The sequence below is a fragment of the Nipponia nippon genome, unplaced genomic scaffold (genome assembly GCF_047370975.1).
Source record: "Nipponia nippon isolate SJK-2023a ecotype South Korea unplaced genomic scaffold, ASM4737097v1 scaffold_5, whole genome shotgun sequence".
In the NCBI taxonomy this organism is placed as follows: domain Eukaryota; kingdom Metazoa; phylum Chordata; class Aves; order Pelecaniformes; family Threskiornithidae; genus Nipponia; species Nipponia nippon.
In genome coordinates this window covers 69,052,317-69,078,945 of record NW_028262369.1, presented here as the reverse complement: position 1 = coordinate 69,078,945, position 26,629 = coordinate 69,052,317, and the positions used below count along the sequence as shown (strand labels likewise).

The 26,629-nt window shown below is 43.2% G+C and overlaps 1 protein-coding gene across 2 annotated transcripts in view; it reads right to left on the bottom strand.

The window, feature by feature from the left end:
- The window catches only part of PLCL1 (phospholipase C like 1 (inactive)), a 207,031-nt gene that overhangs the window by 40,503 nt on the left and 139,899 nt on the right, over nt 1-26,629 (bottom strand). For both annotated transcript variants that reach the window (XM_087733640.1, XM_087733641.1), the window contains exon 2: nt 1,043-3,514. In XM_087733640.1, the coding sequence (XP_087589766.1) occupies nt 1,043-3,514 (2,472 nt within the window). The remainder of the gene's footprint in view (nt 1-1,042; nt 3,515-26,629) is intronic.

Sequence of the window (26,629 nt, the reverse complement as noted above, 5' to 3'; positions counted from 1 at the left end):
TCAATGAAGTGCTATGCGTTTTTCTCCTGTTTTCAAGAAAGAAAAATGAATTGTTTCTGTATCTTTACCAAGGAGATAGTTATGGCTGATTTCAGCTATTTATTAAAGAAAATTCATTGTTTAACACTACTCAGTTTTGTTTCTAGGCAGCGCCTCAATCTCCGAATTGAGCTGCTCCTTAATCAACCCGCAGAGTCGCCCCTGCCGTGGAGGAGAGCGCTGGGCAGGCTGGTTCTTGTTTGGCCTCGCTGCCACTTCACCTCCTGCTGCCGACCACGAAGGTCCAGCCCGGGCAGTTGTGACGGTGCTGTGCACCTGGGCCCTGATGCCCCCGGCCGTAGCGGGCTCCGGCTGCTCTCGGAGCAGCGTGGGCAGGCGGACGCGGTGCCAGGAGACCGCTTGAGCCAAGGCACGGCACCGGTGTCTGTGCCAGCCCACAGCCAGCCAAGACAACACAGCTATTTAGCAGGGAGAAAACTGCAATCCAAGTGGCATTCAGTGCCTACATTGAACATCTGCAGCCCCTGGGCAACGGTGGCAACACGCGCTCAGGGAAACCTGCTGCTCTTTGCCAGGTGGGTTTCTCGGGTGCAGACAAGACCTTAATGACAGATCCACTGACTGTTTCTTATACTCACCCAGACAAAGAAAATTAAGAGCATAACCCTCACTCAGTTAGCAAAACAAAAGCTTGCTGAAATTTTCCAGAACCAGTGAGGAAATGAAGTTGTTGAGACCTGAGGCCTGGGGACATAAATGTACCCTCAGTTCTGCTTTCTCAGAGAAAAACAACCAGTAAAGCATGTGTTTGGAGAAGGCATATTGATTTTTAAAACATTTCTGCCTAATCCCACATTTGCTTGCCAGTTAACACCTGTAACTATCAGCCTTCCAACATCCAGTTAAAGGTTGACAACAGCTGTGGGTCTGAAGCTTCACCAGCTTCCACCAGCTTCATCAAGTTTGCCCTACCAGCAGCTCACACCGGGACCTTCACTTTCACATTCAGGACACACAAACGCACATGACGGAAGTGTCGTACCTGCATATTTTCTCTCATGTCAGTAGCCTCTCGTAGTGGATGCACTGCCAGCTTGAAGATGTCATCGATAGTCTTGAGACCGGTGTTCCTTAGCATGGTGTACTCCCTTGCTTTCTTTCCTATCCTCACTGAGAGGCTGCGCTTTTGGGCCTTCCCACCTCCGCTCCGGTTGGTTATTGCAATGTGAACAAAGAGGGTAACGTGCTCCATGACATCACCAACAAAAGACCGCAGCGGTATGTGCCTGTATCCAGGCTGTAAGCACTCCAGTGGGATTGTGTACTGCCCTATGAACTCATCCCCAATGTAGTCATCATCCAAAACAACAAAACGGATCATGGCCAGCTCTGGTAGATTGATCTGGAACTCAAAGCTTTCATCAAAAATGGGGTTATCACTGTTTTGCTGAACAGTTTTAGTTCTTTGTTCGGTGCAGTCTGCAGGAATCCCATGAATTTCTATGCAGACATAGGGGTCTATGACATCCCCTTTTGCGCATGCACCCTTGGGCTTTGGAAAGTTCTGGCCACTGATTATTTTGACATGTAGGACTTGGGGAGAGACCCCCGGAACAATGCCCTTGGTATTTGCACTGAAGTAAGACACTTCATCACGCATCACTGAAGGCCTGAGAACGTACCCGCATCCCCCGTTCTGTAGAAACCAGCCAGTGTGGAGGTCCATCATGGGCCCCGGGGTCTGATAGTTCATTGCCACTATCTGGCAACCACAATTCCAAAAATCTTGAGGATTTAAGTTACTGGAGTCTATCCTCATAGCACTTGGGTACACCCTGGACAGAAACTTTTTGTTGTAGTTGACAAAATCTTCAGGGTATTCATTTGCAATCCGGCTGGCTTCTGCCTCACTGAAGGAGCACATTTCCCAGTAATTTTGAGCTTTCATGGATGTCTCAAAGTCTTTGTATTGGACAGATTTGCATAGGGACACCAAGTCGGACAATTCCCTGCAGAGCCAGATCAGCTTTGGTTCCCTTGAAAAGTCCTCTGACAGTCTCCGAGATATTTCAGCCTCTTCGTCTTCATCTGTGACTTCTCCTTCTAATATATCCTGGTCGCAGGGCAGCTTCTTCCCCTTCACAATGATCTTCATTTTCAGTTTCTCGGGTGATGGGAGGTAGACTTCTGAGGATAAAGGTGCCTCTGTGTAGAGTTTGTTTCCAAAGATCCTTTTCATGTGTTGTACCATTACCTTCTGCTGTTGTACTGAGCAGTGGTTCCCCAAGCAGAGAATAAGGGGGTATTCTGAAGCAAAGAAGGCCAATTTGTTTATTACCTCAATAACATTTCGAAAGGCAAGTGGCGATGTCATGTTGTTACGGTTACAAATAATGGGTTCATTATCTGGGCCATCACAGACGTCTAGTTCAATACTCCGACAACTCATCTTTAAAGCTCTGACATAACCATTGATATCAGCTGGTCCTCTCAGCTGGTCTTCTATTAGATACGTATTGTGGGATGCATTGATGTAGTAATGTGACAAAGGCTGTGTCATGTCTTGGACAATTTTTTTGTGCTCTGGGTCAAAAATATCACATTCTGGGGATAACAAGTATTGAGTAAATCCATCAATTGCAAGAAAACCTTTCAACCGCCCTTCTTGAGAAAGCTCATACCTGCGTATAATATCTAGACACATTTCTTCTGTTATGTGGGTCACTCCTTGCTCAGCCTCTAAAAACAGCATGAGGTCATTGGCATCTAGATACTCTTTGTTTTTAGATATCTGCACAAGCAAGAAATAAACTTCAGGTCTTGTGCAAAGTTCGCTGAATGCTTCACAAAATTCCTCTTTTGTTACTCGCGTTGTCAGTTTCTCTTTGCTCTTCTGGATTTCCTTAAATTTTAATCTAATCTTTGATTCCTTTAAGGTGGGGTTAAGTTTCTTTATTAGCTCCACAGACGTATCTTCTAACATTATGCCATTACCATCAACATCTGCTGCTTCGAATACAGTTTTTAGCCAGGCAAACCGTGGGGTATTATGGCTGCTTTCCATCAAATCCAAGGGTTGTTTGCTACGAGAAACCAAGTACCTTAATCCTGATACCCAAATATTGGCCACATCTGCTGAATTGGCAACCAAGTCAAGGGACTCGTAGTTCTCACCGTGAATTACCGACAGCGCACAGTCCTCAGAAATCTGGTCTGCAAGTCCATTATTCCTGAACGTTTCTGTGTTCTTCCCTAGTCTGATTTCCTTTATAGCAGAAATATCAAGCTTGGCTTTCTCAAGGTCCTTCTTGGAAGGCTCCCAACGAAGAGCCTGCAGGTCAGGATCCAGAGTAAAAAAACGGTTATAAATCCGGGAATTTGGACGAACTTTCTTCAGTTCACACCCAGCCTGCATAAAGCTGATACAGTCACTGGCACTGCTTATTTTCTTCTCTGACGGCATGCTGCTGAAGGACACTGTTTTCTTTCTTCCACATTTTTGGTTTGAAGGATCCTGTGGAATAATTACATAAAAAAAAAGAATGAGTAAGTTTTCTTTGGCCATTCCACAAGTGCATAAATAATAGAGAAGATATGTTTATGTAAAGATAATTCACGTTCTTCTGAACCTCAAAACAACATATATCCCTTTCCACAATTTAGTTCCCTGCTGAGCTATAAAATATACCGAACTATACAGAAACTTGATTGATTGCAGCATTAGAGATACCAAGTTTTCATGAGTGACATTTGCAGCTATTAAACTGCCTTCCAGATCTCAGCAACTCACTAGGGCTGTGAGGAGGTGGTATCCGGTTGTGTCACATACATCTTCAAAACACAGATATATGGGAAGAGGGGTTTCATGGGAAGCTCCAGCACCTGGTTAAGGTCTGCATAACCAGAAGTGGGGTGGATCTCACCAAGATTTAAGACATATCATGAATAAAGGAGGAACTTTGGGATAAAAAGGCATGAGAAAAGAGTCTCAGCCTATGTGGGAGGAGAAGGGGAAGAAGTCTGCAAAGCAGTGCTGGGAGGAGAGCTTGGGATGGGTCAGCATGCCTGTGGGGCACACGTGACAGCTTGGTGCTCGGCAGATGAGCGTCCTGCCTCAATTCTGCCTCTTTTCTGCAACCTCGGACACCTCAAGCAAAACTAAAACAAAACCAAACAACAACCATGAGTCAGACCCCTGAGATACACACCCAGGAGAGTCTGGGCTTTCTTATTTGTATTTTTTTTAAGTGTCCTTTGCCAAAGGATGTTCTCACTAGGCTGAGAAGCCCATCTCTGCTGCATGCACAACCACATGGCTCTCATGGCTACTCTCATGGGAGCCCCACATACCCCTCTGCTCAGCCCTAACCTACTTCACACTCTCGTCTCCCCATTTGTTTTGAAAAGTAGCTATTCTGGTCATTTCTGTGTACCAGGACCACAAAACACTGTGGGGAAAATGGACAACCAGGCAAGAAACCCAAAGCCTTTTTCTTTAGGCCATATATTCTAACTCCTCTTCAGAAAATACTTAGCCAGACACGTGTGACTATCTTTTCAGTATCAACTACCTACTTGCTGCTGGATTTAAACCCAGCTGCCTGCAAAGCTTTCTGTAATTTTAGTGCAGTACCTAAATTTAAATCTTTTCCCACATATTATCAATTCAAAACATTTCACAATGATTATAAACTGCAAATCATTCTTTTTTCTCTGCATGATTTCCGTCTACTCCATTAGTATATAAACTATCCAACAGCTACGAAAAATATTTTTAAAACATCATTCAAGGCTGTAATTAATAGCGAAACACTTGTTAAAATTGCTTTCCCTCCTATGTCCCTAGCCGCCAGCAATACTTTCCCAGTTCTCTGCCTTCTGCTGTCAAAGGGGCTTTTGCTGCCTGGATTTCAAGTAGAAGAGGGGTCCCAAGGTGAGGAAATGTTGCTGCTGGGTGTAGGCACTCAGCCCTCCACCACGCTGCCCTCAGGCTCAGCCACAAGAGCTGCACCAGGGACCAGCTTCCCGACAGCCCCAGGGGACCTGCTTTGAGACACTAAAACCCCTGACTCTAAAACTTCGTGTCTTTGAGACACTAAAACCCCCTTTGCAGCCTGGACTACCCTCCCCTACCCCAGGAGCTCCCACTTATCTGCTGTGTCATTCACCCTTCCTCAAGTCATACTCCCCTGCAAATCCTAAATGCTACCCGTGCCCTAGCAGTGCCCTCCATTCACCCATCGTTGTGTTTCTGCTGCTCCACAGTCTGTGCCCAAACAGGACCCCACGTAGCAATCCCAGCCACAGAGCATCAGTCTTGGTGCTTGTAAGAATATCTCCACTCATTGTCCGCATGTTTGTATAGATAATTTCAGCAAATTAGTCAGTATAAATGTTTCTGCAAAATTGCTATTGTCATTCACTCACTTCACTCAACAACATCGAAAATATTTCCAAAACCCCAGCCCCTCAACAATCGGATTTAAAGGCATGGGATCTGCTGGAAACAAAACCGAAACCTCTAAACTTATGCTAAAGATCTCTCATTAAACTGACGGAGCGACTCCTACTGACAAGAAGAATTACTCTAGCCCTTTATTGTAGTACATTATGAGAATTCGTCTTAAAAAAATAGGAAGAAAGTCAATGAAAGTGAGTGCCTTGGGTCAGCTACTTTTTTAATTGCAGTTTTCTGCTAAAATATTCTGGTCCTGCATTAACATACTGCGTTTTAATACACAGCTATGGCCATGAAAATCTTCAAGCAATACATGGTAATGAATAGAAATGAATGCAACCAATTACCCCACAGGTTCTAGAAGAGTCTTTTCTTTCTTATTTCTTTAGGTTTACAGGAGCAATATTTAGATTTAAGACTGATGATTAATTAAGATTATTTTTCTCATATAGGAAGACGTATTAATGGCCTTTGAATCTGCAGTGATTCATTCCTTGACAGAGAGCGGTTTCCTCAGGACCAGACCTGGAAAACTCATCAGAGCAGCATAACTGATTTAGCTACAGGTCTGCCATTTCATCTTTGCTAGAGAGGCGGGAATTGTTATGTGACTAATTTTTTTCAGCAGAAAAATAAAAGCCATTTATTTTTAGTTCCAAGATACCTGTGCTTTTTGATGAGAATAAGCCATGGAATTAATCAGCTATTTTTTGGGTATCAAGGTGGGGAAAAAACCTAATTGGCCTTGTGGAGAATCAACGAGAGCTGCCTTTTAAGGTTCAGTCTTAACCTCTCAGGGATTTGGAGGGAATTAGATTATCCTCTGTGTCCTCTTTGCCTGATTTTATTCTTGATGGTTACTTGTGGTTTTGTACTTGGTGGTACGTAAGGAACATCAGAATTGTACAACAGCAGTTCTTCATCTCTGAGTAGGACTTCCCCATATCTTTGAATCAATTGAATAGAATTAAAGTCTAATCCATGGATAATTGCCTAAAATTAACAAGATTTGAGTATTATTGACATTGATAGGATTATTTTAACTGATATTAACAGTCTCCCAAATCTACTGCATAATACATACAAACCCTGCAAAACTGCAATTGCTAACTGAGCTTATTACTGCATCAGCTATTCCCCTCTTGGTCTCTACAGAATAGGAATGTACTCAGTCTTTCAAAGTTAGCGCTGCTAATTTAGATTTAATGAGACAGTTTCCATTCGTAATTATCAAGAAGTTATGTATTTTAGTGTTGCAAAAACTCAAAATGTGTTTCTGTAAGCTCAAATGCTGTCTTCTCAGCCTGACAAGCCAGGCACTCGCCTTTGTTCTGCCACATTCACATTGCTTGGACAAGCATCTTCAGATCCTGACACCAGGGTTTAGCCAGGCCACACACCTCCAGGTCCAAGCCATCACCCTGGGGAGCAGAGGAGTGTTTTCTTCAAGTGTCCTCCCTCCACTGGGCCCCACTCGCATCAGAGCCTGGGGAAGACAATTTAAATGCACTTTGCCTCCCCACTGATCTTATGGTGAGTTTCATTCAACTGAGCCTACACAGACTTAGGTTCCTAGCTTTAGTTTAGCTATTGTCTTTCTTTAAGCCTCTACCTTAATCCAATTTCTACACATTGCTCTTCTAAGACAGGATGTCCAGCTAAGAATACTTCTGTGCTGCAGTGTCTCTAGTGGCTAAATTCCTGTTCCATTTTACCTTTCACCAGAGACTACAAACAGGAACAAGTACAGCCACCTGGCAAACTAAAAGCTGCCAACATCTTATGTGAATAAATAGCAAACCTGCTCTCCTGTGCTACCTGCCAAAAACATTCACACTGCAAATTATCAAAAAAAATCTCTTCAAGACTCACCCACACAAGAGCACTTGTTCCCCTTCATTAACCAAAGCGCAATGAGATGTAGTCCTGAATCTTGAAGGTGAAAAGTCTATCTTTCTCCAAGATGCTGAGTCCATAAAAAATTATCTTACCACACAGTAAGTAGCCTAGAACTGCTCTTTATCCTCAGTTGTTGAACTGATGACACCGAATTTATTGTGGCAATGAAAGAAGGAAAGGATGACATTTGCCGAAAAAGAAATCTACATCAGTAAGAAAAAAAGCAACTAACTTGTATGTTTTCAACCCTAAGACCTTCTCTACCAGAGATAACATAGCTCTATACAAAACACTGTTATTGGAAACAAATACAACCAGTTTGTATGCAATGTAGATGTACAAAAAGAATAACTCTGCCTATATGGAAAAACTTGTGCTTTCCAAGGCAAGGCACTTCTTTCAGAGTGACTCAAACTTTGGTTTCCCTCGGTTCTTTGGACACCCCCTATAAGGTGACCTAACTGGCTGACTCCATCTCCTGCTCCTGAGCCTGCATAATATCCATTATGCAAAAATACCTCAAGACCTCACCATAGGACCAATTCAACGTGTGCTTAGCTTTCAGCATACACAGAGCTGCTCCGAAATCAGTTAACACCAAGGAGTCATATCCAAGTGCTGGCCTGACTGCATCCTAACACCGCAAACAACTGTTTTCTAAAGGTTTCTAAAGCAGGGATTCAGAGCTCCAGTCTAAGCACGCTCCCAAAATAGGAGAAGCTCTCCTGTTGAACACATCATCCTCGTCAGAGGGACTTGATGTGTAAACAGTGGGATCGCTAAGCCATCAGCAGTTGTGGGAAAACTCCACCCCATCCACCCTGACCTTTAACCACTCAATCTTCTGTTGTTAAAATCAAAGAGCTAACAGAAATAAATATGTGGGATTAAAAAAAAAAATGAATAAACATGCTCTCCACCTCACCCCACCCCCTTTGTCAAAACTACAGGACGTAAATTGTTGAGCTGAAGTTAAGAAACGGGGCAGTAATAAGAGTTGTACAGCAACCCCGCACATGGAAGTCAAGCTCATGAATTATTATTTGTCTGAAATTAAGCTACCTGAAGGGCCTCTAAAGCACTGACAGCCTTCCAGGATTCTGCTAAGGAGGATGAGAAGGGCAAAAAGCATCACTTACATGAAGACACCAAAAGCCCTTAAAGAGCTGCAGGGCTTCTGTGAAAAGATGTGAAATTTAGTAATGATGCTAAGAGCTAAACTTGTTAAGTGCGGTTAAGAGCTATTTCCCCAAAAACCAATTCACATTTTCACCAGTGAGTATCACCGTTGCTAAAAGAGAAGCTTTATTCTGATCTTTGCCATTTCTCATGAACCAAGCACTAAGAAATCAATAACAGACAGCTTAGTCTGTCCTCACAAATAGATTGTGATAAATGGCACATCCTAAAAGCTATCTGCTCTGGAAACTCCAGATAATCCACTTAATTGGACAAATGATTACCTGTGGTTTTGTTTTTGGTTTTGTTTTTGGTTTTTTCCCAGGAGAAACTAATTAGCTCTACAGGGTGAGTTTTTTTAAAAGCACAAGAGTGCCATAGTGTAAGGATAATAATTTTGATCTTTTGGGATGCTTCTAGATATTTCAGCTTTACAGAGAGAATCCCAGTGCTTTACAGCTTTTATCTTAAAGGTTTACAGTACTTGTGGTGGGAAAAATGTACCTTTAAACATTAAACAAACAAGTCAGTGAGTCACTAGCAGCACTCAAAGCACCATGTAGTGGGTTGACAAATGATGGTGTAATTTTTCTATGATGAAGTAAGTCAGAGCAGGGAAGGTTTATATAAGCTATCCAAGAGAACACAGAAATTCAATGTTGGAGCCAGAGCTGCAACCAGATCTCATGCGCGTATGAGGCTTAGTCCATCTGATCAGAGATGGGACTCAAAGCTTGAACCTGCAGTACTGGTACGTGATTACTACAGGTAGCAATGATTGCTGGAAACTGGTATTCATTACTAGGACACAAAGATGTCTTCTGTGAATCTCAGCCACATTCAGGCCATCCTCAGAGAGCATCCCAGGATTGCCCATTTTGCAGATTTTATCACTTCTCCTCACAGCCTCTACTATCACAAATAATTAATGAGCTGAACTCCCTCTAATCTTTCTTGGCAAGGCCTGTAGGATATAAGTATGAGACATCCACTGTGACAACCCACAGGACAACAAAGCAAAGGTTACCTACTCAAAATTCATCCAAGCTGATGACTCATGGCACAAAGCAGCTACCTTTGCACAGGGGCTGACCAACCAACCAACCTCATCACTGGTGTAGGCAGCCCCAGGGATGCTGCCAGTCACACTTGGGCTAACCACACAGCTCAACAGATTGCGAGAGCAGATGTTAATGCTGTGGGATCGACCTTGGTAGCCTCTTCAAGGCAAAATTCCTGCTAATTCAGGGATTTGAGCACACGTGGAGTAAAGACTGGATCCAAAGTTTAACACACGTGCTCTTAAAAGCCGAGATGCACACGTAATGGAATAAACAGAAAACTTAAGGCAGACTAAAAATATGACATGGACAGATACATGAGAAATAGCTGCAGAACGCCGTGTCCAGCAATTTACCAAATACCAAAATAGTCACGCTGACATGTCTGCAAATCCAGCTAGTTGTCACTAACTAGCAGTTTAACTTAAGCTCAAGCTCCACGCAGAAGCCTAAGCACTATCATCATTCATGAGAAAGCAATGACTAAGGGATCTCAGACACAGGGGCGAGAAAAGTGTGATGGGGAAAGCAGTATCACCTTTTACAGTGGGCTCTTCTCAATGCCCCAGGATTACCCAGACATTGGGTACAGGCAGTGGACTCTCACCAACACCTATAATAATGACTTTACAGTCAGCTTCTCATCAAAAGGGGAGGAAATGTCACCCTGCAGAATGGGCACCCCAAGGGCAGGAAAACAGAGTGAAGACAACAGCTTAACTATTCTGAGATGCTGAATAGTCCCTGCTGGAGAAGTTCAACAGGAGGCAAGATTATAATGGCTTGTCTGCTTTCCTCTTTCCCTCCATTACTAAAAATCCCTTTCAAATACTGGACTGTAGGCTGGAGAGAGATAGAAGAACGTCTGGAGGAGATTTTTGAGAAAAACATTTGAACCACAATGATTTGCTGTTCAAGGAATGCTTTGTTGTGTGTTTGCTTTTTTTTCCTCCTTTTTTTTTTTTTTTTTTTTACATCACTAGCATTGCCAAATTTATTCAATTTTACCTTGAAGAAAATTTACCTTTGCTGTTTAAATGACAAATGAGAGCAAAAGAAAAAAGCAGCAGCACATAAAGACTCCATCTGGAAACACTTTTTGGAAATGAAATCCACACAATGCAAGAAGGGTTTATTTTCTGGCATGGTATGACACTGAAGTTACTACTTCAACTTGTTTGTATAATTAGGGCCATGAAGCCAAAGCCAAGAAGCTTCAAAGAGCACAAGAACATGAACAACTTTTCAAAGCCTGTAATGAGCCTACCACTTCACGGCTCCTTCTGCCGTCATTGTTCCTGACATTTTCTCTTTACACTTCATCATCCAACTGGGTTCCACAAGGACATCCCTTAAATAAAGGTGCGAGCACCTATCCCTTTATGTATTAAACAACAATCTACAGAGAGAAATAAATTCCTGTATGACACTTCAATACATAAGCACGGCGCCTCTGTATAACCCTATGGAAGACCCCACCTGATGCAGATTTTTCATGTTTCTTCTTCATTCTCCCTGTGGAACAAAATCTTCACTTATGACACCCCACGTGCCAGATCTACTTCCAGCTGGGAGGAGGCTTTTAGTTTGGAAAGGACTGACACAGTCCACTGGACAGAATGTCTCCAACCATTGCCACTCCCAACCGCTCTGTTATTTCCAAGTATTCAGGTTGCTTGCAGGCTGTAACGCTTATAAGTCTCCGAAGGCACCTTGGACATAGATTGAATTTATCCCCATGCTCTAAGGGAATATAAACCTGAGAAAGACAGAAAAGACGCTTTCTGTCTTCAAGCAAAAGCAGTAAGAGCAAGCCCTGGGAAAATGAGATCTTGGCTGCAGCATTCCCAGGAGAGCTCCACTGTACAAACCCTTGTTCTTTTACAGATCCTCCTTTGAATGCATCTGAGGCAAAAATTAAAAGGAGTGTCTACATAAAGCAGCTAACCCTACCGCAATCACAGACCTGCCTTACAGAGCTCCTCCCTCCACGCAAAGCAGACCACAGCTCCTATCAGTCCCCATCTGCAGATAAGTAAGCCGTATGGAGCTGTCTGTACCAGAGCCCGATAGATCAGTGCTGTTTCAGACCAGGGAGGAGAGGTAAGTAACCAAACCATGGGTACTTATTAAGTACCCATTTTGAGTATTTCAGCCGATCACCACTCTTACCAGGTGGCACAGCAAAAGAGAGTCTCTCAGGTTAGAAGCTCCCAAGTTACTTAGATATAATAGATCAAATCCGGGCCTTAAATCCAATCTGGAGACAAGCCAGAACCAAGAGTAACCGGCAGAGTCCAGGCAACATGAACTTCCCCCATTTATACCTACTTAAAACTTCTGGATTGATTTCAGGTTTACAAAGGTGACTGCAGCGATGGGGCCTTGCACTGACCACAGCCTGGATTCATGGTAGACAGAGCTACATCTGAAGAAAACGGCCAGACGCCCCACAGAAGGCACGGATGGGAAGCCATGCTCCTGGCCCCTGCTGAGGCCATGTCATATAACAAGGCGCAGCGGAGAGGGAGCTCTGCTCTGAGGTACATTTGTAACACTGAGTAAGAGGACGTTCCCTAAAGCTTAGTGAAACTTACTCTGGTGACAGACTCCTGGGGCTGTGTTGCAAGGAATGTGAATCCCATTCATTAGTGTACCTGGGTAACCTAAAGGAGCAGCTGAGCTCTTCTTCACAGGCATAATAAACAGTGTATTTTGAAATACACAGCCCTGGCATTTAAAAAAAATACACATCCACTCTTCATACAGACATGGAGCAAAGGCATTACAAGTGCAGAGGGCACGTAACCCATCTAACCTGCAGCAGAAACAATGAAGATCCAAGATCAAGAGCCGGAAAACACCAAAGATCCGGTGTCTCAGCATCTTCCCAACAGCTCTGAGCACCGTGACCAGGAGGACTCTAAAATATTGCTAGCAAACACTGTGCAGGCTCACTGAGAGTTACAGCGTTACCCTGATATAAGGGCTGCTGTGGCCCCGGGGAACAGGAAAATGAGCACTGCAATATCTGTACATCTCAGCACAGCCTTAACGTTCATCTCTTTTGCTAATCAGAGATATGACAGCTCCGCAGCAACTGCAGAGGTCACTGCCACAGTGTCCTTCCAAAACACAGAGATTGGAGCAACTTCCCGCTGTCCATATTTGAAACAAGATTTAGAAGCTGCTCTGTACATTAGCACACGGGTGCGTGCAGTCACACCTACACCTGTGAGCCAACGTGGAGATACCTGACCCAGCTTCAGGGTCCTCACCCACTGTCACCCTAGCAGGGAAGCCACAGCTTGCTGTGCATGCTGCCATGGCCACCCTCCTCTTAGCGCCCGAGTCCCGGTGTGATTGCACCGGCTGCACTCCCTGTGCAAAATGAAGCCTGGCAGTAACCCCAGCGATCCACAGGACCTGGAGAATGCTAGCATTCAAACCAGAAAGAACCTGTAGGGCTTGAAGCCTTTGAAACTATAGAAGATGGGCTTCTTATTTCCATGTCACCTGGGTGCCTGGGAGAAAAGCATCACGCACTACATCCCGCGATGCAAAAACCCAAATGTGAACACATTATGCGCACACCTTCCCGTGGGCTTTTACTTGCAAAGATTTTGTTTATTTCTGCATCTCTTTGAAACAACATATGCTTTAAGTATTTTGAAGAAATTGGTTATTCAGATACGGACCTTAAATCGGTGCAAGACCTTCTCTGCACCCCTTGTTCAGAGGGGAAAAAAACCCAAAACAACAAACAACTAAATTAAGGACTTTCCCTGAGAGGGAATTGCAAGAATCTGACCTAGCTGAACTTGAAAGATTTTTTTTTATTATTATTTTAAAGAGACCTCCATTGCATCTGTGGGAAGTCCTCCTTAAAAACTGACAGAAGAGGATGACCTGTGGGTAAGTCATCTAAGCTTTCTTCAATCAATCCAGGGAAAACACTACCTGATCCAGACAAGCCAGAAAGAAGATTATGCTGGTTAAAAATGTTTCTTAAACAGAAAAGAAAAACAGCTACAAGAAAGCAACACATTACAAACTGAAAATAAGAGAAGTTGTTGGTGTGGGTTATAAAGTAAAATAAGGAAAATTGGGAAATTGGTGAAGGAAGAAAAGAGACAAAGGAGGAAACAGCAACCAGAGGAACTGATACAAGCAGGAGAAGGGTTTGGTGGCAGGTGGCAATTAGAGCAGGGAAGGTCCAGACAGTTCATTTGAAAATATTAGGAAGAGGCTGAATCCCACCAGCAGTCCATCACTAAGCAGGAACACTCATGGTGTTAATAGTACAAAGGAGCATTTATTCACTAAATGACAGTAAGAGAATTCCAGTAGTAACTCAGGAGGAAAAGCCAAATGAGTTTAAAAAGACCTGGCTAAGGAAAAACTTGCCCCACTGGTACTCCACTTCATTGCACCTCTGAATGCTGGATTTGCAGCATATCTTTGAGCAGGTATTTTTCATTGCTAAAATAATGGAAGAGCTGAAAAAAGATTTGATTAAGAAAGAATAAAAAGATGATTAGCATTAACTATTTCCAACATTATGGAAAGCAGAGCTTGTCAGACTAACCTGATATCTCTTTTATGAGATTAAAAGTTTGGTTGATGCACGTAATAAAGTCATTATAATATACTTAGACTCTGTAATATATTACGGTTTCTGCAACGCGTTTGACTTTGTACTGAATGACATTTTGATTAAGAAGATATAGCAATAAAAATAAACTCAGAAGACATTAAATGGATCAAACACGAGATAAATTATGTGTCTCAAATGCAACAGTAAATGTGAAACACTCATCATTTAGATGTGCTTCAAATGGGATCCTGCAGGGACCCATTCTTAGCCCAGTGCTATTTAGCATTTTTAAACTGACCTGGAAGAAAGCATGAAATCGATGTACATGGGAGTCTAGAGATGATACAAAGCCCAGATTTGAACAGCGATGAATAACAAAGAATGTGACTCAGTGATCAAAAGTCAAAAGACTACTTGACAAGCAATGCATTAAAAAAAAAAAAAAGCATGTTCCAATAAGGACCAAAATGTGAGGTCATAAATCTAGAAACACAAGGGACAGGCCTTATTTACAGGACTGTGATCCAGGAAACAATAATTTTGGAAAAAAAACCCTTCTATTTCATCATCACAGATGATCAGCACAGAATGTAACAAAAGTATACTTGGTTGTATAAACATAGCATCTGCTAGGGATAGAGAAGTTCTAATATTTTTGTATTTGTCCATCATGGGATACCCTGAGTTTAGAAATCACCTTGAAAACTGGAGAGAATTCACAAAAGCCCCAAGAATCAGGAAGATTTTGGAAAACCCATTCAAGTAAGAGATTCCAGAGTCTTTTAGTTCAATACACATATTGTCTGGTCACAAGCAATTGCAGAAGCCCAAATTAATATAAGGAATAACTTTAAAGGCCACTTCTGATGTCCTAAAATAAAGGCATATCTGGGCACTTTTGTTCAGAATGTAATGGTTCCAAATCAGTAGTTTAATTAAATAGTGAATCAATGTATTTTAAGAAGGCTTTCAAATTAAGTTTCCTTATTGACCCTGTAGAAACTCGAGACGTAGACTGACATTGCCACAGATTCTAGATGGTGATTACATAAAGATCAGTACCATCATGGGATACATCCTTTCAATACCTAGAAGTTGACACATTCAAAGGAAAACCAAGACTTAAAAAAACCCCACAAAACCAAAACCCAACAAAAAAGCCACCCCAAAACCCCCAGTGAGGATAGCTGATGAAGGTCACAGCTCCCAAGGACAGCAGGAGAGTCTCCATCACGAAACAGGTATTCATCAGCACCAGACTCCTTCCAAAAGGATGTCACATGAGATCAAACGTGATTTCATTTAAGTCCTATATAACAGAGAGCAGACTAGTTTTCAGTGGTATCTTCTGGACTGGTTATTTAGGTATTAGCTCAAAAATTCAATCCCGTATTTTTCCAGAGAAAACCGCTGAACGTGACTATGCTGTCTGGTATCATGCCACTGGAGATTATGAGGCATTGGGGGCCCCAAATAGGATGACCGATTTAATTTCATTCTGAATCTGACAACAGTCCTCCAGGAATAAAATGTGTAATCCAATAAGCCACCCAAATCTCCATAGTCTAATCACATTATTTTAAGCCCTTTTTAATCAACTTAAATTATTTCTTCATTAATCACATTTATGCTGATTCAGATCAACCCCAATCCTTAAATTTAGCAATGAAGTTACAAAAATCAATAGAATAAGGTAATCAAACTGTTTTAATGGGAATATTTTTTAAATTCTGATTGCCATTCATAATTGAATTATTAAATAGGTTGAGATAGCATACATAAAGCCAAATGTGAACTATGTGGGCAAGCTAACAGTGTTGTTTTAGCTGGTTTATAATGCACTTGGGGATGAAATTTTGCCTTGAGCATGCTATCTACAGGCCCCAGCTTTCTGTAAGAGAGAAAAGCAACTTTCAGCATACCCGACAAATGCATTAGCTCCTCCGAGGAAACTGTTTATCAATTTAGGAAAGCGTCCTTGAGGTGTAGGAGTTTGTACAGCTGGTGTGCAGGCTCTCCGCGGGGGTACAGGCACCACCTCCACGTGAACCCACGAGACAGATCCCTGCAGCAGCCCCAGTGCTCCCCAGTGTGGGTGGGTGTGCAGCCCACCTCCCCGTGCACGTGGGACACCCGTGGACTTGAGCTGTCCCATTCGTGCTTTACTATCCCTTGTCAATAAGCTTCATCACAAAACCAGGTTTAGGGAAAACTTTCTGATTGCTCCTCTACAAAGCGTACATATGGGTATCGAGGCATGTCCACATGTATACGCGCACGCAAAAATTTCTGAAGTATTTTACTCCCATCTACAGTTTTTTAGCTTTGCAACTACCTGCACAGTGCATACAATATATTCACCTTCAACATCCTTAGGATGAAAAGCTAGGCTGTAGAATAAATTACACTTGCTGATACAAGAGCAGCCTGCGTCAAGCCATGAAATACGCCACTACACCGATAGAGGAGCTGACAGGACTAAAACCGACATACAAGTGAAACAATGATTTCAATGGTCTACTTAGCACCAGTAAAACAAATCAAACGCCTCCCTTAAAAGCAAAACACAGGTTTCCCCAATAATACAGAGGAAATAAGTACTCAAGAGACAGCTGTGGTAACGCCGTTAAATCATATTATGTGACTCTAATAAGTAGGCGTATTCCAAATTTTTACCAATGCAGATGCTGAATGTTTGCATTACTCATCAAAATCAGGAGTAAATGATGCAGGTTACAAGCCCTTTGATAAGCCTTCACAGCAAACTGCAGCATCATAAACATTCAATTTATTTAAAGAATAACTGATTTGCTATGGTGATGCGTTAACTTTTATCACATTTCTTCAAAACTACCCACCTTCAAGGGCAGAGCTCTCCTACTTCCAGGAGTTCAAGTCTTAGGGAGAGAAAAATCAGTCTTTTTTTTTTTTTTTTTTAATAAATATAAGACTGCAATTGTAATGTAATTTTATTCCAGTCATATATTTTGCTAAATAATTATAATTCCTTTTTCTCACAAGTAAATTAGCTGCATGCCTGAATATTATGGTCCCTTGGGTTTCACACAGCACATGCATTTTTACTGTTTAAGTATATCACCAACCTGGCATAATTGCTTCCATCCAGCTAATATTTAAACATTATGAATTACTGGCAGCAGGGGTATTAAAAAAAAAAAAAAATCTAACCACAGTACAATTATACTGTAACTGCAACATAACTTAGTACTTTATGAGAAGAAAATAACACCTCAAATCTCCAACAGTCCTGTACACTTGCATCATTTAGAAAATGTTGAGCAAGAAGAATGTTGAGTCTGCTACCAGAAAAGTGGGAATCCCTCTGGCTTCTAGTTCGGCTCACGACCCCAGGAAGACCCCTTAGGAAACACTATCTGCTCCAGATTTGGACTCATGATTTCCATAAGACTCAAAAATGTTTTGAAGCAGAAAGCTCTGTACCTTCAGAGAGAAGGGCGTCTCGTCCAGGGTCTCCGTCCTTCCCAACATCGCCCCAGGATGCGCTGGGAGGGGATGGACCACCATCCCTCTGTCCTGCACTACCAGCTGAGGGGCTGCCACTGGCAAACACCAGTCTGTTGTTTCTGGTTTCACGTATAAACGTTTCAAGGCCTTCAGCCAAACAGCACCATTATAGAACAACTGCGCCACTGTGCTTAACACACCCAGCTCAATAGTGCAGATGTTATATGGATTTAATTAAACAGGAGGTCACCTGCTGTGGTGAGACACATGAAGGTAAGCCAGGTTTTATCCCTGAGCCCTGTGGCATCTCTCCAGCTGCTGGAAGGACTTACATCCATACCAGATGACTGATCCCTCCCTGCAGCACCTGGAGGGAGCCGGGTGCATTAGATGGGGCACGACAAAAGCAGAGGTGTTGGGCGGGAGCTTCTTAACATATCTGAAGAGAAATGCCAGGATATGAATTAAATCCCACCTTTCTTCAGGTGTTTGCTCCATTACTATGGATACAAGGAGAAATATTCTTCCACTCAGAATCAGAGCCTAACTTCATACTATTTTGATGCATAAATGTTTCTTTCAAAGACAAGCAAAGGGTCATCTCCTCTGTCAAAAGACTGAAGTGACAGCAAAATCTTTCTTGCAAGGACTCTGTGGTTGGCACCCAGGCTGCAAGGGAGCTGGGTTTATTTCTGCTCGGGAGCATGTAACCCACTGAAAGCAAGGCCTGATTCACCATCTTTGACATACTCTGTAAGGACAGCTTTTTAATTCCTTCCTGGTGATGCTGTGCCCCTTGTTTGGAAGTGTGAAACAGGCGCTGTGGCGCACGCAGGATAAGGACGGGTCCCACCACAGCAGTCACCGTGCTCCCCTGGGGACGCAAAAGCACCGAGTCCCTGCTCCTCACAGCCCCCATCCCGAGGCTCACCTTCTCCAAGCGGGTGCCGTCACCACTAGGCTTTGGTCCCACTGAGGACAAACACCCCCAATTCACACCCACCCCCCTCACAGCTGCGTGGCACACACGTCTCCAGCTGCGGTGTGCACTGCAGGAGCCCAGGGACAGCCACAGGAGCACCCCTTGCCTGGGCGTGAGATGCGTGGCAGGAAAGGGGGTATTTAGCAGCAGGGATGGGAGCAGCTGGGCCAGTGGTTTTGGGAAGCTTTTTGTTTTGGGAGGTCCAAGTTTTGTACCTGCCTTCTTGAGGACGGAAAGCCACAGGCCCCATTGCTAAACCACAAGCTTCCCTTATCATCTTGCACAGTTGCCATTAACACCAACAGGCATGCTCCCCAAAGCAACTTGAGAAGGATCTAAAAGACATCTGTTAAATACTGGCAAAATTTAATTTTGCAAGTGTGCACAAACAATGGCAGGAGTGTGGCATAAAAGTGAGCTATGGCTCAAAAAGCCAGGTCAAAATGAGTGACTTATAATTATGCTGCAGAGAATTAAGCAAAAGCCATGCCTTCCAAGCAAACATGACACTTTCAACATTACTACACAGTCATGACAAGGAGGGAAGCTATTTACAAGAAGCATAAAAAACCTGAAGGAAAGGTATTCACAGGAAATTGCCGCTAACCACTAGGAACCCACGTTTCCATGGACAAAAATCAGGTCAGAACTTACAGTCCATTCAACGGGCCCTTTAAAATAGATGATGATTTGCAACAACTGTGTGATTTAGCAGTTGCTCATTTTAAGCTTTAATCTTACAAACACTTGCACACACATTTAGTGCCCATGGTCACACTGTTGATTTGTTAATATCCTATTCAGCATAAAAGAGCACAAACGCCTGTGCATTTGTTCATCCAACATCTCCTCAAGCCCTTTTTAAACATGAGTGCTCTGGCTTTTCAAGACTTCTAGAGCTAATCCCTCCCACCAGGGAAATGCAGATTCTGAGTTTGTCAGTGTGTTTTTTACATAAGCAGATATGGTGAAAAGATAAATTTCAAGGAAAAGCCTTTTTCTTGCTCTAAAAGAATTAGCTCCCTCTCTTCTTCTTTCTTGTTATTTTTCATCAGTTCTTTTAGGTGGGCGTATGAGCAATGAACACTCCCCAACACATTGCTCCAAGGTAAATAAAGGGTAAAAGAGTACACCTCCATTTAGTTGCAGGACTCGCTGCCTCATGGAAAAAGAGACCAGAGGTGGGCAAGAAAGCGCCTTGGCAGGGAGCTGGCAGCAGTGAGTGCCCCACGCCCCGGGGAGCGGGGGACACCCACTCTGTCTCAAGCCGGGCTGCTCCAAACTCAGCACGCCTGGGAGAAGCCAACTTTTGAGCTCTGTTTTTACAGATGACACTATTTTTTTTTCTAGCTGGTGGCTGCAGGAAAATCATATTGCTGTAAATATGCCATTTTGCTATTTTTTTACTGTGTCTGTCTTTTAATGGGAGACTAAAAAGGACAATAATTAAAAAATGATATAGTTTTCAGAAAATTATAGAATTTATTTGCTTTGCCTGTCAGCTTTCAATGTCAAAGCTCTTAATGAAATTTCCAGTCTTAACCCTAAAGCAAAGCTTTATCCAATGAAGGGCAGACATATTTTATATCTGTTTAATTATAATAATGAAGACTTTGGTGATGCATTTAAAAGAACTACAGTATAATCAGGGCTGTATCCAGAGAACTGCTTTGTTGTGCCCAGGAGAATTTGTCTGTCTTAATTAAGTCTCCTCTTTCAGACGCAGAACATAGTGACTCTTTCATCTGAACTACCTTATATAATTGCACAACCGCTCTACTTATTGCATATGGCATACATTGTTTTTCAGTGCAGTTTCTAACATTATCATCATGCTTCTTAAAGCAAAAATATAGAAAACAGTCTGGACAATGTCTTTGCATATACTGAATGGTATGCGCATGCTTCAGTCTTGCAGTTCAGCAAGGGGAGCAGCAGTAAAATATGAATGTCCTAATGCTATTATTAATCTGAATCAGATTAAATTCTCTTAGTTCACACAAAGCAATTGTTCTTTACTTACCTGGATGTAATGAAAGCAGAATCTAGCCCACAGGAGCAATGTATGAGGTTCATGGAAATCCCACACTTAATTATACCACACTTTCTGGCTACATTCTTTTAAGGTATATTTGGAGTCAAGAGAACAGTACAAAACACTATAGTAGCACCAGATAATTTACAGGTAGATTAAAAAAATATTAAAAAAAATAAAAGGCTGGCACAACCCAACTTCAATCATCAGTTTCTTCCTAAACGCCGACAGAAAACATAATTTTCTCCTATCAATAACAACATGCCCCAGAATAAACTCACATGCAACATTAGGAAAGTGTGTGAAACTACGAAAACCACACCATCCAGAAATTAGCCAAAATATTAAATTACAAAGGATAAATTTGGAAGGGGCCTAAATACATCCTTTGATTTCAGGGTCAATGTGGCTACTGGAAGTCGTAGAAGGGAAGTAACTAAACTTGTGAAGAACTGAAGGGTGGAGCATTTTTAGCACATTAACTGATCTGGGCTGTTACTTTTCAGGGTTTATAGGTTACTTTTGGTGGCACACTCCTTCTGGATACCTTAATGCTAAACTTGGAGAGTTTTCTCTTTCTCTGCTGCCTGAAAACACAGGGCTTGAAATCAAATTTTGAAATCCAAGTAGGAGAACATACAAGACTGGGTATGAAGCAGGTTCTCCTTGCATCCCATTTATGAAAATCTCAAGTACAGATGTCACATATCATTGTATATAGAGATAGAGGTACGTGTATATCATCCATCATCATGAAGCAACAGATGCGCCTCCAGAGTAACATTCACTTAAGCAGAAGTTCAGTTACTTCGCTTTGCGTGAAGCACAGAGCTGATGATACATCCCCAGCTCTTGCTGAGTCAATGAAATGTTTAAACACAGATCTACCGTATTCAGTGAAACTTAAAAGATATTTTAGCGCTTTGGTGATCTCAGAGACTCACCTGCAGTTGTGCAAGAAGTAGAGGCCAGAGGAGCTGCGAATGCTACTGACACGCTGTTATACTGAGCCACAAAACCACTCCTCTGTTTTCAGAGATTGCTCTAACTCTGTATGAAACCTACATGTTTTATGTGTCATGTCTTCACGGTAGGAATGTATCAGCACACTGTGAAAATAAGTCAAACAGTTCTCTTAGCAAAACAAGGCGTTTCTTTGCAAGTGCAGAAAAGACACCGCACACCATTCCTGAATGTATGTTCAACTAGACTGCTTGGGATATCTTCAGAAAACCGAGACTACATACCTGAAAGATAACCCTTTTCATTTTTGACCATAAACATGATCTGAGGGCAGGTAGGAGAAACGGCCTTGAAACCTCTTAACCTAAACCATATCCCTTTGACCATGAGTTCCCCAATAATTAAGCAAGATGTAATAAACAGTTCAGTTTGGATAATACCAAATGCTGGCTTCTTACTTAAAAGTTTCAGTGTAATTGCTTTTCCTTTTTGTATTTGAGTGTTCTTGTTCATGCAATCCCAGGAAAGATACACAGAAGTGCCCCATTACCTCTGCCATTTCCTTTTTATATGCTTAAACAGTGATGACACGGAAGATGTTTACTTTGGCAGTTTTGTGCAGAGCTGGTCCAATGAAAAAGCAAAACCAGGTCCATAAGCAGTCCATATGCACAGCCTCACTAAGAAAATGACACGCTGCTCATAGTTTAACCGGAATTTTGAGAGACAGAAAACGTCTCTTAAGTCTACGAGATGCAGGTGTTTATGCTACAGGGAAGAATGGGACTAAAAGGCCTGGAAAATCTTTTCTTGTTTTCCTATTTAAGCCTGAGCAGAGAGACAGACAATGTTTGGCAAATAAATGTATTTTAAATACACATCCTGGACATGTTTATACTCCATTTGTGAATAACATAGGGAATTGAGAATAAAGCTGGGTTAAGTCCTGTGGCTTGAGACAGGACACGTGGGTATGAGCAGACAGGCACGAGCACAGGCGTGCAGCTGCGCGAGCACGCACCACGCACCGACACACACCTAAGATGGAGCCTTGAAGGGATTTCACCACCTCCTTTCCAAGGGCATTCTGTAAAATTGTAACCACCTTGGTACATTCTGAACCAGTCCAAGAGCAAACATTTTCTCCCACACATGTATCTCCTCAAAGCCCAGAGGGCAATCATATCTCGCCGGGATGATTACGCAGCATCCAGAAGGGGAAAGAGAGGCAGACCAAGAGAGGAAGAACTCCAGCAGACAGAAACTGGGAAAACCAGCACAAAACTTCTCTCCTTATAATTACCTTGGTAGAACAATGGCAGAATTATACAAAGGGAGCAACCAGAGCCCCTTCCAGCATACACTGCTACTGCTTGGATTAACCAGATAGAGCTGTTCCTGAAACTGATACGTAAATTGACATCAATTCAATCTGCATATATAATTTCAATTCACTCTCATTTTTCACACCAAATGATGTCAGATTTTAATTAAAATCTTTTAACTGAAAATTAAAATGTCAGCGGTGATGCACAGATGCTGCTGAACAGATTTATCTTCTCCCTAACATAAATAAAAAAGAGAAGAAATACCTAAGAGCAAAAGTTTCAAGCGATACTTTGCTCAGCCAGCATCAGGGACTGAGCACCGCTAAATTAAGTCCCATGGTTGCATTTTCTTTCTAAACATACCTCTTGCTGTCAGCTTCATGCTCGTAGGATCAGGGACTACTCAGCTGAACTCTAGTATTCAAATAGCAGGGGAATGTAAAAGCAAATAGCTCCTAAATGCAGTCTATCAGTACAGTGTGAGCCTAATGCATGACTTAGGAAACTGAACAGCTTTTTCACTCATCAGACCAAAGACGGCCTCTTAGCAAAACTGGAGCCTTGAACTCCACCACTGGTACATCACACACACGGGTGCGCGCTCCTCCGCCTCAGCATCCCCCCACCCAAGGCACGGCAGTCCTGCATTCGGGTGGGACTCAAACGCAATGGCTGAACACTGCCTTCCACCTCTTCAAAAACATTCATCAGTGGGTTTCACTAGGAGAAGGGATAACGGAAGAGCCACGCAGTGTGATGCCTGTTTTCCAGAGCCACTGCTCTAATGAAGCCTAACTCCACTTCTTCCAACTGCTAATTGCTTCAAATGACCTAACGTGGTCTGACACACCCAGCACTCGTTTACTAACAGGTTCCAAGGGGCATTCGCCAAGTTACCTTTTGGCCCTGCTACTGCCATCAAACTCACAACTATTTTAATCAACAGACTGTTCAATCTACATCCAAGGTCCACAGGATCGCTGGCATGAAGCGAGACCTGCAGCTCTTCTCTCCAAAGCTGCTGTTTCTGATGTTTCCAGAGGTTCTTCTGTTTTGTTTAAAGGCGTCAGAGTTACAAACTTTTTTCATCTGCCTCGAACTAGCCACCAGCTTCAGCCTGAATTTCTAAGTTCACGCATGATTTGGCTGGGCCGGTCATCGTACGCGACCAGGCCCTACTGATGCTGCTGGCCATTTGCGGAAACACCTTCTCTGATTCCACGAATAAAGCCCGTTCCATGGCTTAACTTCATTTTCTGGCTACAAATTAAATAAGAGAGACAATAAAATGTTGCATATTGCAATGTACCCTTACAGTGAATAGGGCACCCTTAAGCAGAGTGGGAACGTAAACAAAAATTAAGACATGAGTCACAGAGAGCAAGTCAAACTAAAAAAAAAAAAAAAGGAAAAAGAATACTGCTACAGTGAGGGTGTAAAGAAATTATAAATACAAGAGAAAAGTCATAAATGGAGTTCCGTGTAGAAGCGGCTCTCAGGCATGGGCAGCGCGCTGTAGAAGTGGACAAGGTGAAGAGCTTTTGACACCTCGCTCAGTCCAACTTTCCCTCCTCATTAAAAGAGCACCTGAAAAAGGAAACCTCCATTCTCCAGGGAGCACATTCACTTCTCAACAAATGTTACCGAGTTGCACTACTGACATCAATAAAAGGAAGGTAGTTGAATCACTAAAGCTCGTTTTGGGTTGCTACTGATTTGATGAGGATCTGCTGCTCAAGCTGCTAGTGGTTTGAGCCTAATTTTCTGATAATTTGTTTCTGTGTTCTCAGAGACTGCTTTTATTACCCTGTCCTCATTCCTGAGGTATCTAACATCACTGTACCTGTCAGGTGCTGGGAACAGAAAATTATTTCTCTGCAGTATTAAGAAGGCTGAAAAAAGAAAATGGATATTACTAATGGGCAGCTCCAGCACTGCTGTTCATACAGGATATGGCAGTTCCACAGAGCTGAATTACATTACATATTTGCACATGGCAATTTGCACTGTACAGGAAATACTCTTCTCCTTAACTGAGTGTTGCTGTTAAAACAGATCAGCCAGGAAGAAAAAAAAAAAAGAAAAAAAAAAAAAGAAAGAAAGAATAGGAGTTCAAATGGAAAAAAAAGCCAGCCTCATCTTTTCAACTGTCTGCAGAGTGCAGGCACATCCCACTAACCCCTCCAGCCGGCACACTGCACACCACGCAGCTGTGCATGGCAGAGACAGGGGATGCAGCAGTTCTCATCCTTGAGACCAAAGGCCCAAATGAGCCAACCCCTCCGGCAGCGGCAGCGGCATGTGGCCCCAGCTGACTCCCAAAGGCAGAAACCTGCCAAGGGCAGCTGGGCAGCACAGAGACCCAAGACACCCCAGCTTCACCAGCGATGGCTCTGCCGTAACCAGGCATTTTGCTCGGTTGTTTCCCAGGGTCGGTTCTCCTACTGCCCGTCCTGTGCAGACCCGCGGCAGGCTGGCTGGCCTGGGGGGGCCCGGCAGCCAGCGCAGAGGCAGTGGGCACAGCCTGGCTGGCCTGCACTGAACGACAAATGCCTGAGACATCCGAGACACCCCGCACTCAGGCATGCACACAGTGATTCACAGCATTCATTTCAGTTGCCAGAACTATTTAATAAACCACTAGTAGACTTCAGGCTTGAAATTTCACAGGGATGTTTAGACTGAGAGCTCATACAGTGACAAACTTCTGGCTTTGAAAAAGACTGTTAAAACCCATCTTTGGTCGTTTACACATCCTCTCTTTTAGTGTGAGACCTGCCATCTGCCTACTGCAGTTTGCCAGTTACGCTGCCGTATCACCAGCCACCGTGCTGCTGCCGCCGTGCTACTGTAACGCAGACAAAAACCCCTGTTGGTGTCTTCACCCGCACGCTGCTTTTGGACTGTTGCCTGAGGAGGAGCGAGTGGCTTAGGGTTCGAGGTAGAGGGCAGTGGGACTCGTCATTTATATCCCAAGCATTGCCATACAGGTAGGCTCTTCCTCTCCGGGAGCAGTGAGGAGCACAAACACCCCCAAAGTCCAAGTGGGGAGTCCCACTGACCTGACACCCCTCCGCCGGCACTTCAGAGAGACTGCCCAGCACCGGCCCCCTCCATCACCATGACTGCATCCATCCCTGCGTCTCCATCGCCCTGCTTTTGGGACACTAACCAAGACCCCTGAATGCTGATAAAAATGTCAGCTCTCCCACAGGCCCCTTATCTGACCTTAGACACGGTCAAATTCTCCCTCCTTGCATCAGTTCATCACCTCCAAGATCAACATCAGGGTGATTTCCACCCCTGTCTCCCCTCACAGAAGCTGAGCTGTGGGAGCAACACATGAAACAGCAGCAGCTGTGTGTTCAAACAGGGGGGTAAGGAACTTGGCACACATTAAGTTCATGTCCCTTGCTCCTTCCTCACCTGCCTGAACCCAAATGCGTACAGCAGACTGTTTAAAAACAGAGGTAATTTGAATTAAATAGCAGTCCTAACACATTCCAGGAACATTCCTGAAAACCAAGCATTTGGATTAATTTTATTCAAAAGCCGCTGAACAAACACCCAGCTCTGCTGTAACACCGTTGCTCTCGCCTCGCCTTAGTAATTCAGTTCCCACTGTGGGGTGCTATTTATCT